At 40.8% G+C, this 16,846-nt stretch overlaps 1 protein-coding gene across 2 annotated transcripts in view; it reads left to right on the top strand.

Moving 5' to 3' along the window:
* The window catches only part of EML6 (EMAP like 6), a 272,951-nt gene that overhangs the window by 140,478 nt on the left and 115,627 nt on the right, over nt 1–16,846 (top strand). For both annotated transcript variants that reach the window (XM_047743696.1, XM_047743695.1), the window contains exon 8: nt 15,745–15,946. In XM_047743696.1, coding sequence (XP_047599652.1) covers nt 15,745–15,946 — 202 coding nt within the window. The remainder of the gene's footprint in view (nt 1–15,744; nt 15,947–16,846) is intronic.

The following is a 16,846-nucleotide window of genomic DNA, read 5'->3' as shown; positions in this document are numbered from 1 at the left end:
TCCTTGGGGGCATTGTCGCCTACTCCACGGTTGTTCTGCTGAGAAGGTGGTGGTACTGCCAGGAACCAAGTGTGAGCAGGAGGTGGGGACGGCGAAGTAGCCGCCAACGGACAAGGGTGGCATGGTTTGTTCAGACTCGGGGTGGAATGTGGTGTCAGACAAGCAGAAGTTGACCATCTGCTTCGTTCTCATAGTCGTTCCCCTTGAAACACTCTTCCTGAGCATGTCTTAGGTAAAAACTGGCCTGGGGGTTTCCTGGGTGGACTTGGTCATGTGTTTCTGTCTTCTGAGGTCCTCTGTTAAGCTGTGGATGCTTCAAAGTTCCTGTGACCACAGGATTTGGGATCCTGCAGAATGAATGTTGAAGTAACCAAGGATTTGGTCAAGAGTAATTTTCATTATGAATTCTGTTATGAATTCTCAGGCAGAGAGCCCTTGTAGGCACTAGCAGCAGGCCATGGCCCTTTTGTGTGGCAGGCCAGCTGCAGGCTAATTTAGGACTAGCCCGTGCCCAGCCTGTGGCAAGGCCCCATGACTCCTGCAGCAGCTCCCAGGGCTCGCTCTGCCAAGTGCTCTGCGTGCAGGATCCCATTTAATCCCTAACTGGGGCGGTGGTGGAGGGGAGGAGCGGGGGTGGGGGACGTGGGGGGGTGTGGGGGAGGTCCCCAGGCACAGCAACTCCCAGGGCACAAGATCTGTGTGGTCCCTGGCTCTCCTGCCCAGAGGGCCCTGCGATTGGTTAGTGTTTTTCTGTGTCCCACGTTGAAATTCTTAATCATTTTTTAGCCAGGAGTCCACATTTCTGTTTTTGTATTAAGCTCTGCAAATCTTAAGGACAGGCTTGTCACCGAGTCGTCTGTGTTCACGAATCTCTGGAGAGACTCCCTCCCTCTTCTTTCCTTTAGGTCCCCTAACTCTGCCTTCAGCACTATCCTTAGGATACCAGAACTGCTGGGAGGGCCAGGAGTCCCTGGCCTGTTCCTGACCCCCTCGGTGGCCTCAGTCACCCACCTCCTGAGAGGGGTGGTCAAGGGGCCTCCGAGGTCCCTGCTGGCATTTCCACATCCTCTCCCTATGCCTCCTCTTCCATCTGTGTGAACTCTCTCGTGAGTGCTTTTTTTTTTTTTTTTTTTTTTAATTACCTTTACCTCTTTACCAAGGGTATTCATTGGTATGGCATCTTTAATAAGGTTAGGTTTATAGGGGAAAAAAACCATCACCCTATCTTGTTTAATTTTTGGTACCATGTCCTGGGAACACGTCCACAGAGAAGGGCATTATGTTTGTGGGGAAGAGTGTTTGCTCCAGACGTGGACTGTTTGAGTCCTCATTTTTTTCTCTGTTGCGTGCTCACTGTGGGACTTTGGGCAACTAATGTATACTGTCAGCGCTGCAAGGTCTTCATTTATTCAATAGATATTTACCGTCCCCATTTAGGGCCTGGTGCTGTCCATAGGGCCTCCTCCTGAGCCATTGTGAGCATTCCTGTCGTACATGTAAGGATCTGGGCCCAGGGCTGGGTAATATCCATGGGGATCATTCCTGCCCATTTACGCAGCTGGCTTGTTTGACTTGGACTTGACTTTTCAGCGTTGCACTTTGTTTTTGCATTCTGCTCACCAGAACCTGGGCTCTCCAGTTGGCTAGGGCAGAGTTTTCCAACCTGTGGCTCAAGAACCAATTGCATTAGAATCAGCTGGTGGTGCAGCCTGGAAATCTGAATTTTCAACAACGTGTGACTGATAAGTCTGATAAGACACGGTAGCTTGGGAACAGCTTGGTGGTGGTTCTTAACAAGTGGTTCTTAGCCCTGGAGAGCTAAAAATACCTATGCCTAGCCCCACTCCAGACCAACTGAGAGGAGTCTCTGGTTGGGATTCAGGCCTGCATATATATATATATATTTTTTTTAAGATTTTATTTGATAGAGATCACAAGTAGGCAGAGAGGCAGGCAGAGAGGAGGAAGCAGGCTCCCTGCTGAGCAGAGAGCTGGATGCGGGGCTCGATCCCAGGACCCTGGGATCATGACCTGAACCAAAGGCAGAGGCTTAACCCACTGAGCCACCCAGGCGCCCCCAGGCCCGCATATTTTTAAAAGCACTTTTCACGTAGACTATGGTGTACCATGAGGTTTGGAGTATCTACTTTTGGCAACTTGCTGTGGCCTAGGAGCACCGGGTTTAAAAACACTAGTATGTAACACACACACACACACACACACACACGCACACACCCCACCCCACCCCCCATCTTCCCTTCTTGGGCCAAATAATTGAGGAGAAAGATAATTTTATTCCCCATATAGTTCGTTCTGTCTTTGTGTGTCGGACCATAGCCTTTCCTTCTAAGAGTCTGTGGTGCCAGTCCATCAGAACGACAAACCCCAACACTAAGTTGTAGGTAGCACAGGGAGAGAACAAAGAGTCTCCAGGGAAGGCAAAGGCTGCAACTTCTTCATCGCTCCTGGTGTAACGCTGCCTGGGGCTGGAACCTGACTGCATATATAGCAAGTTGCTCTCCGCTGAGACGAATACAGACTTGCTGGTTAAGATAATAACAACTCATATTTATTAATTTCCTAAGTGCCAGACCATGGGTCAAGTGTTTAAATATGATTGTATCGATTCCTCATAACAGCACTGTGATGTATGAGTGCCAATATTCTCTCCACAAGACAGGGAAACTGACGATTTGAAAAACTGAGTAGCCCGCCATATCACAGCTGGGAGGGGCTGGGGCTGGCTTGTAAGTCCAGTCTGTGTACTTAACTATTCAGTGAACCAATGAAAAATAACCAGTGTCCTTTAGGTCTGGGTTGATACTCAATATACTCATGGACTAGATCTCCTCATGCCCTGGTTTGAGGACATTCACCGAAAGAATTAGAAAGATGCTGCTTACCACTCTCTGGTCTGAATACAAAACTGTGGCAAGAGGCTGGTGAGATTGTGGTCTTCGCCTTTGATGATTTTTAAGTGGGTGGTTGCTCTTTACTGCCATCTGCTGGCTGTCTGGACCAAGCACAGGCCAGAGCCCCACATTACTCATAGAGGATTGTCCGAGAAGGCCACCTCTCCAATTCAGCAAAATGCCTTCAGCTCATGCATTCGAAAGCCTTTGAAACATGCACTTATCTAGAAGAAAAGAGCACTTCTGTGGCTTTAAATAATTAGGATGATTTTTCTTGCCGCTCTGTTTATTATTGGCAGATTTCTAACCATATTCCAAGTAATACCTTATGTTGTTTGGACTCCCACAGCAGAAGACAAAAAGCAAAGACAGCTTAATTTCCCAGTGCAGTGGCCATCTTGGGCAGTCCGGTTAGGAAACCACAATTACACTACTGTTCTCTGCATATGTGTCAGGGAAGTTAAAACCAAGTCGCAACAGACAGGAGAAGGGCAATACCGTGAGACCCCTGCAGGGATCCTCCACACGCCAGGGTCTCTCCAGAATGTACCCAGAAGAGACTCTGTCCTTCTCATCACCAGTGTTGCATGCAAAACAGCAGTTAAGTTTAGAAAGGGTGCAAATAGGATGTTATTAGGCAACCTGAACACAGTTCTGTCCACTGAGGTGTTTTCAGGTCGTGATTCCTGTTTTCAACAGTTACCTTGGAAGTCAGAGTAGCCCAGTGTCCTATCTGTCTTTTGAGGTAGACCTCTGGGGCTGACTTGTCTGATGTGACAAAATACAATTTATCTCTTGGAAACAATGAGTATTTGCAGAGAGCCTGAGTTGGTCTCTGAGAGAAAATGTTCACATCTCATTAAGTTTATGTTGTAAATAATGGAAATGTAACAACTCCTTCCCTTCATCTCTCTCCTTCGCCCTCTGCCCATCTTTAGTCAGAAATAATCCATATCAATTTTACTCTATTGCCTCTTCCTTCTCTGAAGCCTCTCCATATGTTGGTTAGTCCGGTGGAAATCTGCTATGAAACACACATTGCCAGGGGCTAAGGGGAAAACAGGGGTGGCATCCTCAAACTCGGCCTCTCGGTCTCTTGTTTTCTGGCCCTCTCCTTGCCAGATCGCATAGGCCCTATGGAGGAATGCAAGAACTCTCTGGTCACAGTCTGAAAACACAGCGAGTGCTGTGTAACTTGACTCGCTCCTCCGTCTTTGCTGAGTTGGAAAGTTTTTCTTTGTTCCTAAACCTCTTTCAAAAAGACAAAGCAAACCTTTTGAAAATGTTAACATTTGGCGATTCCAGGTGGAGGATTGTTTGTTACCATATTCTTGTACCTTGCTGAATTTGTTCCCCGAAATGAGCAGGTGAAAAATAGTTGGGGTGGTGTGGAAAAAACAAAGGTTTGTATACTGGACCAAATACAATGTCAGATCTTGGGGAGAAATTTCGGTTTTAGGTCATTTTGCCTCATGGAGCAGGACATGCGGTTGGAGGCCATGGGGAAGGGGACGGCGTGCTCAGGCTTAGAGGACAGCCGTAGGTGCTAGGCCCGCTTCGGAAGGGTAAGTCTGGAAGACAATCAGTGGAATTATGAAAGGACTGTGGTTGAAATATTTCAATGACGGTTAAACTCTGTAACACATTGCTGGCATCTGTGTGTATATCTGTATGTGTATATCATTTTTATTGAGATAGAGTTGACATACTCATTTCAGGTGTACATAATGATGTAATATATGCATATGTTGCAGAACGATCACCACAATGAGTCTAATTAACACCTACTACCACATAGCTACCGTTTTTTCTTTTAACAAGAACTTTTAAGGTCTCTCTTAGCAACTTACAAATATACAATACAGTATTATGAACCTACAGTCTTCATGCTGTTCATTACATCCCCAGGACTTAGCGATTTTATAACTCTATGTTTGTATCCTTTGATCACCTTCACCCCTTTTGCCTACCTCCTGCCCCCCATCTGGGCAACCACCCATCTGTTCCTTTTATCAGTGAATTCAGGAGTTTTTGTTTTTTTGCTGCTTGTTTGCTTTTTATGTTCCACACACAAGTGAGTTTGTATAATATTTATCTTTATTTGACTTTAAAAAAAAAAGATTTATTTATTGAGAGAGAAAGAGCTAAGAGGAGAGGGGGAGGAGGAGAGAAATTCAAGCACACTCCATACTGGGCGCGGAGCCCGGATTGAGCGGGGCTCAATCTCAGGACCCTGAGATCATTACCTGAGCTGAAACCAAGAGTCGGATGCTTACTGACTGCACCATCCAGGTGCCCCTCTCTCTGACTTATTTCACTTGGCATAATGCCCTCAAGATTCACCCATGTTGTCCCAAATGGCAAGACTTCCTTTTCTGTGGCTGAGTAATATTCCACTGTGTGTGTATGCCCCATTTTCTGTATTCATTCATCCATGGATTAACACGTAGCCCGAACATGGAATTGGCCTCTTGTAAATAATGCTGCAGTGAACGTGGGGTTTCATTTTCCTTTAGAATTAGTGGTTTGTTTCCTTTGGGTAAATATCTATGTGTAGAATTGCTTGATCATATGTTAGTTGTATTTTTAATTTTTGAGAAACCTCCTTGTTTCTTACCACATTGACTGTACCAATTTACCTGTCCAGCAGCAGTGCACAAGGGTTCCCTTTTCTCCATATCCTCACCAGTACATGTTGTTTATCTCTTTTAATGATAGCCACTGTGCAGTGATATCTCATTCTTGTTTTGTTTTGCATTTCCTGGATCATTAATGATTCTGAGCACCTTTTCATGCACTTGTTGGCTATCTGGATGTCTTCTTTGGAGAAATGTTCACTCAAATCCTCTGCCCATTTTTAAATTGGAGTTTTTATTTTTTTGCTTGAACTGCATGAGTTATTTATATATTTTGGATATTGATCTTTTTATCAATTATGATTTGCAAATATTTTCTTCATTTGGTAGGTTACCTTTTCATCTTGCTTTTACTTCCTTTGCTATGCAGAAGCTTTTTAGTTTGATGTCCTCCCACTTATTTATTTTTGTTTTGTTGCCTTTACTTTTGGTGTCAGAGCCAAAAAAATTATTGCCAAGAATGATTTCAGAGAGTTTACTGCCTATGTTTCTTCTAGGAGTTTTATGGTTTCAACTCTTTTGTTATTGAATTCATTTTGAGTTAATTGTAGTGTGTGATATATGATAGCATTCTTCCTTATGTGGCTGTCCAGTCTTCCCAACACCGATTATTGAAAAGACTATTCCTTTCCCTTTGTGTATTCTTGACTCCTTTGTGATAAATTAATTGACCGTATATGGGTGGGCTTATTTCTGGACTTTCTGTTCCTTTGATCTATGTGTCTCTTTTTGTGCCAATACCACCCTGTTTTGATTACTATAGCTTTGTAACTGAATTTGAATTCAGGAAGCATGTTGCCTCCAGCTTTGTTCTTAAGATTGTTTTGGCTACTTAGGGTCTTTTGTGTTTCCACACAACAAATTTTATTTGTTTATTCCATAAAAAATGGCATTTATTTTTTTCCGTGAAAATGAGAATTTTGATAGGGATTGCCTTAATACTGTAGAATACTTTGTGTAGTATAGTAATATAGGCATTCTGTGTACTTTAACAATCTTCTTCCAGTTCATGGGCATGGAATATCTTTCCACTGATTTGTGTCATCTTTAGTTTTTTTTCATCAGTGTCTTATAATTTTCAGTGTACAGGTCTTTTACCTCCTCAGTCAAAATTATTCCTGGGTAGGATTGCCTGGGTGGCACAGCTGACTGAGCATCAGACTCTTGGTTTCTGTGTAGGTCATGATCTCTTGGTGCTGGGATTGAGCCCCACATTGGACTCCATGGTCAGAGCAGAGTCTGCTTGAGTTTCTTTCTCCTTTCCCTCTGCCTTTCTCCCACACCTGCATTCGCTCTCTTTCTCTCTCTGGGATAATTAAAAATTTTATTCCTAGGTATTTTATTCTTTTTGATGCAACTGTAGATGGATTTGTTTTCTTAATTTCTCTTGCTGATAGTTCACTTTTAGCATATACAAATGCAGCTGATTTTGGGTTGTTGATTTTTTATCCTGCACCTTCACTGAATTCATTAGTTCTAACTCTTTCTGTGATCTTTAGGGTTTTCTATATATTGAATCATGTTATCTGCAAATAGTGGCAGTTTTACTTCTTCCTTTCCAATTTGGATGCCTTTTATTTCTTTTTCTTACCTAGTTGCTCTGAGTAGGATTTCCAAATACTTGTTCCAAAAGTGACAAGAGTGGGCAAGCTTGTCTTGTTCCTCATTTTAGAAAAAAGATTTGAGCTTTTTACCATGGAGTATCATGTCAGCTATAGACTTGTCCTTTGTGGCCTTTGTTATGTTGAGGTACATTCCCTCTCTATTTTCTTTGTTGAGAGTTTTTATCACAAATGAATACTGAGTTTTGTCAGATGCTTTTTCTGTATCTATTGAGATGATCATATGACTTAAATCCTTTATTTTGTTAATGGGGTGTATCATAATTTGTATCCAATTTGCAGATGCCATACCATCCGTACCATACTTACATCCATGGAATAAATCCCTCTTGATCATGGTATATGAACCTTTTAATGTATTGTTGAATTTGGTTTGCTAATATTTGCAAATTTTTGCATCTATGTTTATCAGGGAAATTGGGTTATAATTTTCTTGTGACATCTTTGATTTTGATATCAGGATTGTCCTGGCCTCATAAGATCTGTTTGGAAGGGTTTCCTCCTCATACATTTTTGGGAAACATTTCAGAGGGATTGATATTAATTCTTCTTTAAATGTGTAGTAGAATTCACCAGTGAGGGCTTTTGATACTGGGCTTTTCTTTGCTGGGATGTTTTTGATTACTGATTCAATCTCTTTACTCATTATTGGTCTGTTCATATTTTCTACTTCTTCATAATTTAGTTTTGGTAAGTTTGATGTTTCTAGGAACTTTTCCCTTTCTTTTAGTTTGTCCAATTTGTATGCATTTATCTCTTCTTAGAGGTCTATTTTGATCCTTGGTATTTCTGTAATGTCAGTTATAATGTCTTCTCTTTCATTTCGGATTTTATTTGGGTCCTCTCTTTTTCCTTGGTAGGTCTGACTTAAGGTTTGTCTATTTTGCTCATCTTTAAAAAAAAAAAAAAAACAAAAACAACTCTTAGTTTCACTGAGATTTTCTATTATCTTTTTAGTCTCTTACCTCATTTATTTCTGCTCAGATCTTTATATCCTTCCCTCTCCTAACTTCGAGCTTCAGTTGTTCTTCTTTTTCTAGTTCCTTGAACTATAAATTTAGGTTGTTAATTTAATAACTTGTTATTTAATATAGGCTTTTCTCACTGTGAACTCTGCTCTTAGAACTGCCCTTGTTGCCTCTCCTAGGGTTTGGTATATTGTATTTCTATTTCCATTTGTTTTTTATTTCTCTTTTGATTTCTTCTTTGACCCATTGGTTGTTCAGTAGTGTGTTGTATAATTTTCACATACATGCAGATTTTTCAGTTTTGTTCTTCTCGTTGATTTCTACTTTCATACCATTGTGGTCAGAAAAGATGCCTGATAAGATTTCCATCTTCTTAAATTTATTGATTTGTTTTGTGGCCTAATATACAATCTATCCTAGTGAATATTCCATATGTACTTGAGAAGAATGTATACTATGTTGCTTTCAGATGGGATGTTCTTTAAAAGTCTTATAAGTCCATTGGGTTGAATGTATCATTTAAAGCCAGTGTTTCCATATTGATTTAATGTCTGAATGATCTATGCACTGATGGAAGTAGGGTATTAAAGTCTGCTACTGTATTGTATTGCTGTCCATTTCTCCCTTCAGGTCTGTTAATATTTGCTTTATATATCCTGGTTCTCTTCTGATGTGTGCATAAACATTTACAAATATATCCTTTTGCTGGATTCACACCTTTATTGCTATATAATGACCTTCTTTGTCTCTTATTACAGTCTTTGTTTTCAAACCTATTTTGTATGGGTATACCAGATTTCTTTTGGTTTCTGTTTGCATGGAACACCTTTTTCTATGCCCTTACTTTTAGTCTTTGTGTGTTCTTACATCTGAAAGTGAGTCTGTTTTAGGCAACACATAAATAGGTCTAATATTTTTTTATCCATTAGCCACCCTATGTCCTTGGTTTGGAGTATTTTGCCCATTTACATTTAAAGTAATCACTGATAGATTACTTGCTATTGTTTTGTTAATTGTTTTCTGGCTATTTTGTAACTCCTTTGTTCTTCTCTTGCTCTCTTCCTTTGTGATTTGATGATTTTCTGTAGTGTAGTGGTATGCGTAGATTCTTTTATCTTTACTGTATCGACTATAGTTTTGTTTTTTGGTTACCATGATGCTTTCCTAAACCAACTTACAACAGTCTATTTTAAGTTAATAGTTTTAGTTTGAATACCTTCTAAAGCTTTACATTTTTACTCCTCTCTCCCATGTTTTGTTTTTGATGTCACAACTTACATCTTTTTTTGTCTATTAACAAATTATTGTAGTTGTTTTTAGTACTTTTGTCTTTTAACTTTCATCCTACTTTTATACGTAATTAAGCTACCCCCTGTACAACATTAAGTTATTCTGAATTTTATTCTATATTTACCTTTACCAGTGAGATTTATACTTTCATATCTTTTCCTATTATTGATTGGTGCCCTTTTATCTCAACTTAAAGAAGTCCCTCAAACATTTCTTGTCCGGCTCTTCTAATGGCAATGAAATCTTTTAGCTTTTGATTGCCTGGAAAAGTCTTCCTCTCTCCTTCAATTCTGAAGGATGACTTTGTCAGGTAGAGTATTTTTAGCTGTCACTTTTTTTCTTCAGCAAGTTAAGTATATTGTGCCACTCCTGGTAAAGTTTCTGGCCTGCAGAGTTTCTTTTGAAAATCTGCTTATAGTCTTAATGGGACTTCCCTTGTACAAAACAGATTATTTTTCTCTTGGTGCTTTTAAGAGTTTCTCCTTGTCTTTAACTTTTGAGACTTTAATTATAGGATGTCTTGGTATGGGTTTCTTTGGGTCATCTTATGTGGAACTCTCTGCTTCCTGGATCTGAATGTCTGTTTACTTCCCCATGTGAGGGAAATTTTCAGCCATTATTTCTGCAAATGAGTTTTCTGGCCCATTGTCTCCCTGTTCTTCTGGGACCCTTATAATATCAATGTTAGTCTACTTGGGATTGTTTGATAAATCCCTTAACCTGTCTTCATTCTTTTTTTTTTTTCTTCTTGCTGCTCTGATTGGATGAGTTCTCCCGCCCTCTGAGTTTACTGAACTTTCTCCTTCTTCATCCAGTGTCCTGTTGAACCCCTCTAGTATATTATTCAGTTCAGTTATTGTTTTCATCTCTGTGATTTCTGTTTGGTATTTTCTTACATATTTTATTTCTTTGTTGAAATTCTCACTTTGTTCATGTTTTGTTCCCCTGAGCTCAGTGAGTATCTGTAGGAATGTTCTTTTGAACTCTTTATCAGGTAAATGACTTATTTCCAATTCACTGCAGTCTTTTTCTGAGATTTTATCTTGTTCTTTCATTTGGAACATATTATTCTATTTGTTCATTTTTTCTTGACTCTCTGTTGGTTTCTCTACATTAGATAAAATGGCCGCCTCTCCTGGTCTTAAAGAGATGGCCTCATGTAGGTGAGTCTTACTGTTTAACCCTTCCCGTAGCTCTTGACTGTCCATCAAACCTTTATGATTGTATAAATAGCCTACTTGGTTCTTTGTCATTCCCAGTAATTGAGGGTGTACCAAGACCTGTCAGTGTCCCAAAGGGGAGGATCTTAGTTGGCATCTATATTCAGTCTGATTGGAAGCCAGACCCCAGACAGCAGCTTTTAAAGTATGTACATATACCTCTTTCAGGGAAAGAGCAGAAGATGGGCATTTCTGTTTGTTCCCTCTGCACTGAGCCCTGGGGTAACAGCTAGTGAAGAATTGTTTGTTTGCTTACCATGCCATTGAACCTGTGAACACAAGCTCTGGTAGCCTTCAGAACTAGGCTATAAAGAGATGTATCCTCTCGGGGCCAGCCACAAAAGCTGGGGTGCCAGACCTGAGCATAACCTCCTTTCTTGGAGACACTGATGATCTGGGGCAGGACAAAGGGAGAATGCAAAGATGATACCCACTGATCTCCCTAAGCTAACCCTTAGATGTGTATTTATTTAGAGGTTGGCCCCTCAGGCCACAATTATGAAGATAAATTAATAGGCCTCTTCCATAGAGAGACTGGGCATCTCAGTCTGCTCTGTCTATGCTGTGCCTTAGGGGGTAGCTGATTAAGAACTGTTTCTCTATTTGTCACAGTCCTGTGGGATCCATGAATGTAGGTACTGCTGGCCTCCCAAGCTGGGAGGTCAAGGGTGACTCTTGGGCAGTAGTCACGAAAACCTTGGTGCCCTTTGTGGCACAGGCTTCTTTCCAGGACATAGCAACAAGTGGGGAACAAAGCAGAGGGAGAGTGCAAATGTAGCACCCTCTGGCCTCCTCAGTCTTTGGAGAGTATTTCAGTGGGCCTCAAGATGTGTATTAGATTAGATGCCTGCCCTTCAGACTGAAATGTTAAGCAAATTGTCTCTGGGCATTATTTACTTCTAAAGAGGAGCATTTCAGCTTCCTCTGCACTGGGCCCTTGGAGAATAGTCACAGTGAGCCCACTGTTTTTTAATTTGTTAGAGCCTTGTGGATCCTGTGGATACAAGTGCTAATGGCTTTCAAAGCCAGGTATTTTGGAAGCTTATCTCTCAGGTGGGGGTCTTAAACATTGGGGTATCAGATGTGGGCTTTAAAACTTTCACTCCTTGGAAAGAAGCTCCGAGTTGTGAGCTTGCTGCCGATTGTGGGTTGATGCTCAAGGGTGGGGCTTATAGCAAGATTGTGTCTCAGCCACCCCTACTCATTTTGATGTGAGATTTTTTTTCTTTGTTTGTTTGTTTTTCTTTGTTCACCTGATATATATGAATCATTCAGTTATTTTGAGTTTCTTCCAGGGGAAATTTTTCCATATGTAGCTGTAGATAGGTGTGTCCATGAGAGGAGTGAATTCAGGACCATCCTATGTCCCTGTCTTGACCTAGAATCTTATATATATGATTTTAATTGTGTGTGTGTGTGTGTGTGTGTGTGTGTGTAAATATCTGCTTACACATGTCTTGCTGCTTCTTAGAATGTAAATAAACTCCCAATAGGGCATGAACTTGACTTATTCACTGTCCAATCCCTAGTCTTGGGCACATAGTAGGTACTTAATAAAAAATGTTTGAATAAATGAATGAATATATCCCTCCTTCTTTCAATGTTTTCATTGAGGATAGGGATGTTATTTATTTCTTGGTATTTCCAAGAACACAGGAAATGTTTGTTTTCTGATGTTTTAGTTTGTTTGGCCATTTTTATTGAGCATATACTACATGCAGACACTGGGCTAAGTATTGAGGATACGACAGTGTATACAACTGAGAAAATTCTTGTATTCACAGACATTAGTGAGAGGAAATGGACAATAAATGTAGTAAAAAGTAAGTTATTTGATGTTTTTTGCTGATGTTGGAATAGAATTAATATTCCTGGAGTGCCTTGGTGGCCCAGTGGGTTAAGCGTCTACCTTCAGCTCAGGTCATGATCTTGGGGTCCTGGGGTGGAGCCTCACATAGGGCTCCCTGCTTAGCGGGGAGTCTTCTTCTCCCTCTCCCTCTGCCTCTGCTCTTCACTTGTGCTCGATCTCTCTCTCTCAAATAAATAAAATATGTTTTTAAGAAAAGAATTAATATTCCTCTTTACTTCCTGTTTCTGAAGAACAAAGTGTTGAACCTCTTCTGTAATAAAATTGTAAGTGATCCAAAGCCTATAACAAAGAAACAGGAATATGTTAATTAGCAAATGGTAACTAAAGCTCTGGAAAAGTGTGAAGAGAGAGAAGGACAAGAAAGAGACAGGGCAAAAGGATTGTTGCTGGGGAGCCTGGGTGGTTCAGTGGGTTAAAGCCTCTGCCTTCGGATCAGGTCATAATCCCAGGGTCCTGGAATTGAGCCCCGCATCAGACTCTCTGCTCAGCAGGGAGCTTGCTTCCCTTTCCCCCTCTCCACCTTCATCTCTGCCTACTTGTGATCTCTGTCAAATAAATAAATAAAATCTTAAAAAAAAAATCACTAATGCTTTAAAAAAAAAAAAAAGATTGTTGCTGCAAAGCAGAGTTTCCTCCACAGCTGAGCTGCCTACCCTGTCATTCTGCAATCTCACCCTGGCTGCTTTCACCATGTATCTGTCCTTCTTAACCTTGAAAGCCCATCACGATGTTTGCTGGCAGGGTTTTGAGTGACTGACCCTGAACTAGCTGTTGCCAAGGTATCCCTCCTTACTACTCAAAGTGGGAATAATAAATCAGCCTATGTACTATTTCCATTTCAAGACACATACAGTGAATTCAGAACAAGGGGGAAAGAGTTAACTGCATGTAAAAAAAAAAAAAAAAAAAGCCTTGTGCGCTAAAAAAATACTTTTTTTGTAAATACATCCTCTCATTGGATCCTTTTAAGACCACTGTGAGTTGGTTAAGGTGAGGATTATAATTCATGTGTCTATATACCCCCAGTTAACCCTTCTTTTGTCTCAGCATCCCATTTGGCTTAGCATTGTTTTTGTAGACTTAATTTTTTTAGAGCAGTTTTAGGTTCACAGCAAAATTGAATGGAAGGTACAGAGATTTCTCCTAGACCCCCTGCCACCACGCATGCACAGCCTTCCTGACTATCAACATTCCCACCAGAGTGGTACAGCTGTTACAGTGGGGGAAGCTACATTGGCATATCATCACTCAAAGCCCATCTGTCACATTAGAGGTCACTCTCAGTGTTACAGGTTATGTGGGTTTTGACACATGTATAATAACATGCATCCACCATTATAGTGTCTTACAGAATGTTTTCACCACCCTGGAAATCCTCTGTGCCCTGCCTATTCATCCCTCTGTTCTGAACTTACCAATTTGTAATAAAGTGTAATTATAATTTTATTTTTGAAAATATTTTGATAGAACTATTCATTTCAACACAGTAAAGCCGCTTTCTTGGTTAAAAACTAAATATTTTTAAAGTATGTAAATTTATGGGATGGCAGGGTGGCTCCGTCGGTTAAGCGTCTGCTATCAGCTCAGGTCATGATCTTGAGGTCTTGGGATCCAGCCCCACCTCGTTCTCCCTGGTCAGCAGGGAGTCTGCTTCTCCCTCTGCCTGCTGTTCCCCCTGCTTGTGTGCACATGCTCACTCTCTACACATAAGGAAATAAAATCCTTTTTAAAATAAGTATGTAAATTTAATTTGTCTTTCAAAGTAGTTTCAACTTGGATGATGAGTTACATAGTCTCCATAATGACAGTCTGCATTTAATGCAAAGAAAAACTGGTTTCCAGAGAGAAAGGGACACACTCTGATGTGTCTGGCCAATCAGGTCTAGAGCAGAACTAAAACCCTGTGCTCTGACTTTTGGCACTTTCTATACCAGAGACAAAGCCCATTGGGGAGACAACTAAGATCTCAAAGCTTACCACATCCCTGCCTTATGTAAAGTAGTTGTGAAAGCAGGATTCTGTCTGTATTTCTTTTTCTTTTTTTTTTTTTAAAGATTTTATTTATTTATTTGACAGAGAGATCACAAGCAGGCAGAGAGGCAGGCAGAGAGGAGGAAGCAGGCTCCCTGCTGAGCAGAGAGCCCGATGCGGGGCTCGATCCCAGGACTCTGAGATCACGACCTGAGCCAAAGGCAGCGGCTTAACCCACTGAGCCACCCAGGCGCCCCTCTGTCTGTATTTCTAATTCAGGCATGAGAAAATGCACTAAGTAAATAATTACCTGGTAAGGAACAAAACAGACCACAAGGAGTCCAAGAAATAAAAAATCAGGTAGGCAAATGAAGACCTGCCTGGAGAGAGAGTATGCACTCTTGAGGTGGTAGTTTGTACCTCAAAGGAGTACTGTGCTTTTAGAGAGGATTGTATGAAATGTTAAGTCAGAGAAGAATAGCATCTTCACTGACAAATGTTTGATGGTATTTTGCAACTGAAATTAGTTTCATTTGCATATTTCTGGGACATGGTACATCTGTTTATCCAGCAAAATGAGTCTAGGTCCTGATCAACTACATAGTAAACTTGCCTAATATGGCAATTAACCATTCTGTAGTATCGCCCACATGTAAGTTTAATATAATGTTAGTATCCTAAAGATTGAAATGACTCCTAACTTTTCCATAGCAAATCAGAAGTACATTATTTCAAAAAGGGACAGGTTTTCATAAATACCAATTTCTCCTCATACTCATTTTAAGATGTAGTATTTAAAAAACATCGTGATGTAAAAGCACATACTTACCCCACGTCAGTTGGAAATGATTACTCCCGTGTAAAATCTAGCTTGCAAGGGGCAGGGTAAATGACCAACGTGTGGAAGGAAATGGTAACTAATACAGAATAGTGTGTGGAGTTGACATTTCTCCTTCAGGCCTTTTTTTTTTTTTTTAGGTTACCTAAATTGAATTTATTTATTTTTATTTTTTAATATTTTTATAAACATATAATGTATTATTAGCCCCAGGGGTACAGGTCTGTGAATCACCAGGTTTACACACTTCACAGCACCCACCATAGCACATACCCTCCCCAATGTCCATAATCCTTCAGGCATTTTTAAGATGCGTTGCGTTAGGTGCTATCCTGGGTGATAGGATGTTTAGGTGTTTTTCTTGATTTACAAATGGTGTGAATATATGTTTTTATTTTGTTTCTTTATTTTTGCCAGGTCTCTCTATCCGGAGCGTGTGCTGGAAGGCAGACCGCCTGCTAGCAGGGACCCAGGACAGTGAGATATTTGAAGTGATCGTGCGCGAAAGAGACAAGCCGATGTTGATCCTGCAAGGCCACTGTGAGGGGGAGCTCTGGGCGCTGGCCCTGCACCCCAAGAAGCCACTAGCTGTGACAGGCAGTGACGACCGCTCTGTCAGGTGAGGCCCCGGTAATGATGGCTAGCCTCTCCTTGGGATAACAGATTTATTTTGCCCACATTTGCCTGTTACTCCAGAGAAGGATAAACCACAGTACAGAACCACATAGGTTTCAAGTAGAATGTTGAGACATTTAGCTCAACAACACTTGGCTTCTTAGCATTTTGTTGTTGCTCTCTTTCTTTGGCTCCATCTTAAGTCACGAAAATGCTCTGCAGAGTGAAAATACACTGCTACTAGTTAGACTCCTTCCTGGTTCTCTTTCAGTTGACGGTGAGCTAAGGGCATCTATCTGTGGTAAGATCATACCTCCCCCTCATGTGTTGGGTCCTCTGCAGGGGGCTGCGCACAGCATTTTACACTTTTGTTATAGACGTTCATCTCCACTGGTAAATTCATGAGTTTGTCTTCATCAAAACTTAAATTCTAATTTTCAGAGTTGTCTTCAGTGTGAGGAAACAACTATTTCTTTGCAAATTCTCAGATGGAATTTTGAAGATTGTCCTCAAATCAAAGGAAAGTATTGGTTCCTAAAAAGACAGGCAATTTTATTAGGGCCTCAAAGATTCTTGCCGTGGATCATTTGTTTTGTTTTTGGTTTTGTTTTTGTTTTGTTTTTTAAGAGCACAGCATTATGTAAAATGAGCAAAATGAGCATACTTTGAATGTCTCGTGACTGTTGAAGGGCTAAACATAGGATTTAGATGTGTGTGAGGAAGGCTGTTCCACTGACTTGAGTATTTCTGTATTTGCTGCTGACCTTTAAATGTGCCCCGTGACAAGCAGGCCGGAAGAGTGCGTGCTAGTGGGAGGGACAGGCTGCTGGATCAACTGGTTGATTGATTACTGCTTCTGGGCTCTAATATCTAAATTAGAACATTGTAGACTAGATTGAAGGGT

Source organism: Lutra lutra, chromosome 9 (genome assembly GCF_902655055.1).
Source record: "Lutra lutra chromosome 9, mLutLut1.2, whole genome shotgun sequence".
Taxonomy (NCBI): Eukaryota; Metazoa; Chordata; class Mammalia; order Carnivora; family Mustelidae; genus Lutra; species Lutra lutra.
Note: the sequence above shows the minus strand (reverse complement) of the source record. Positions and strands in the feature narration are given on the sequence as shown.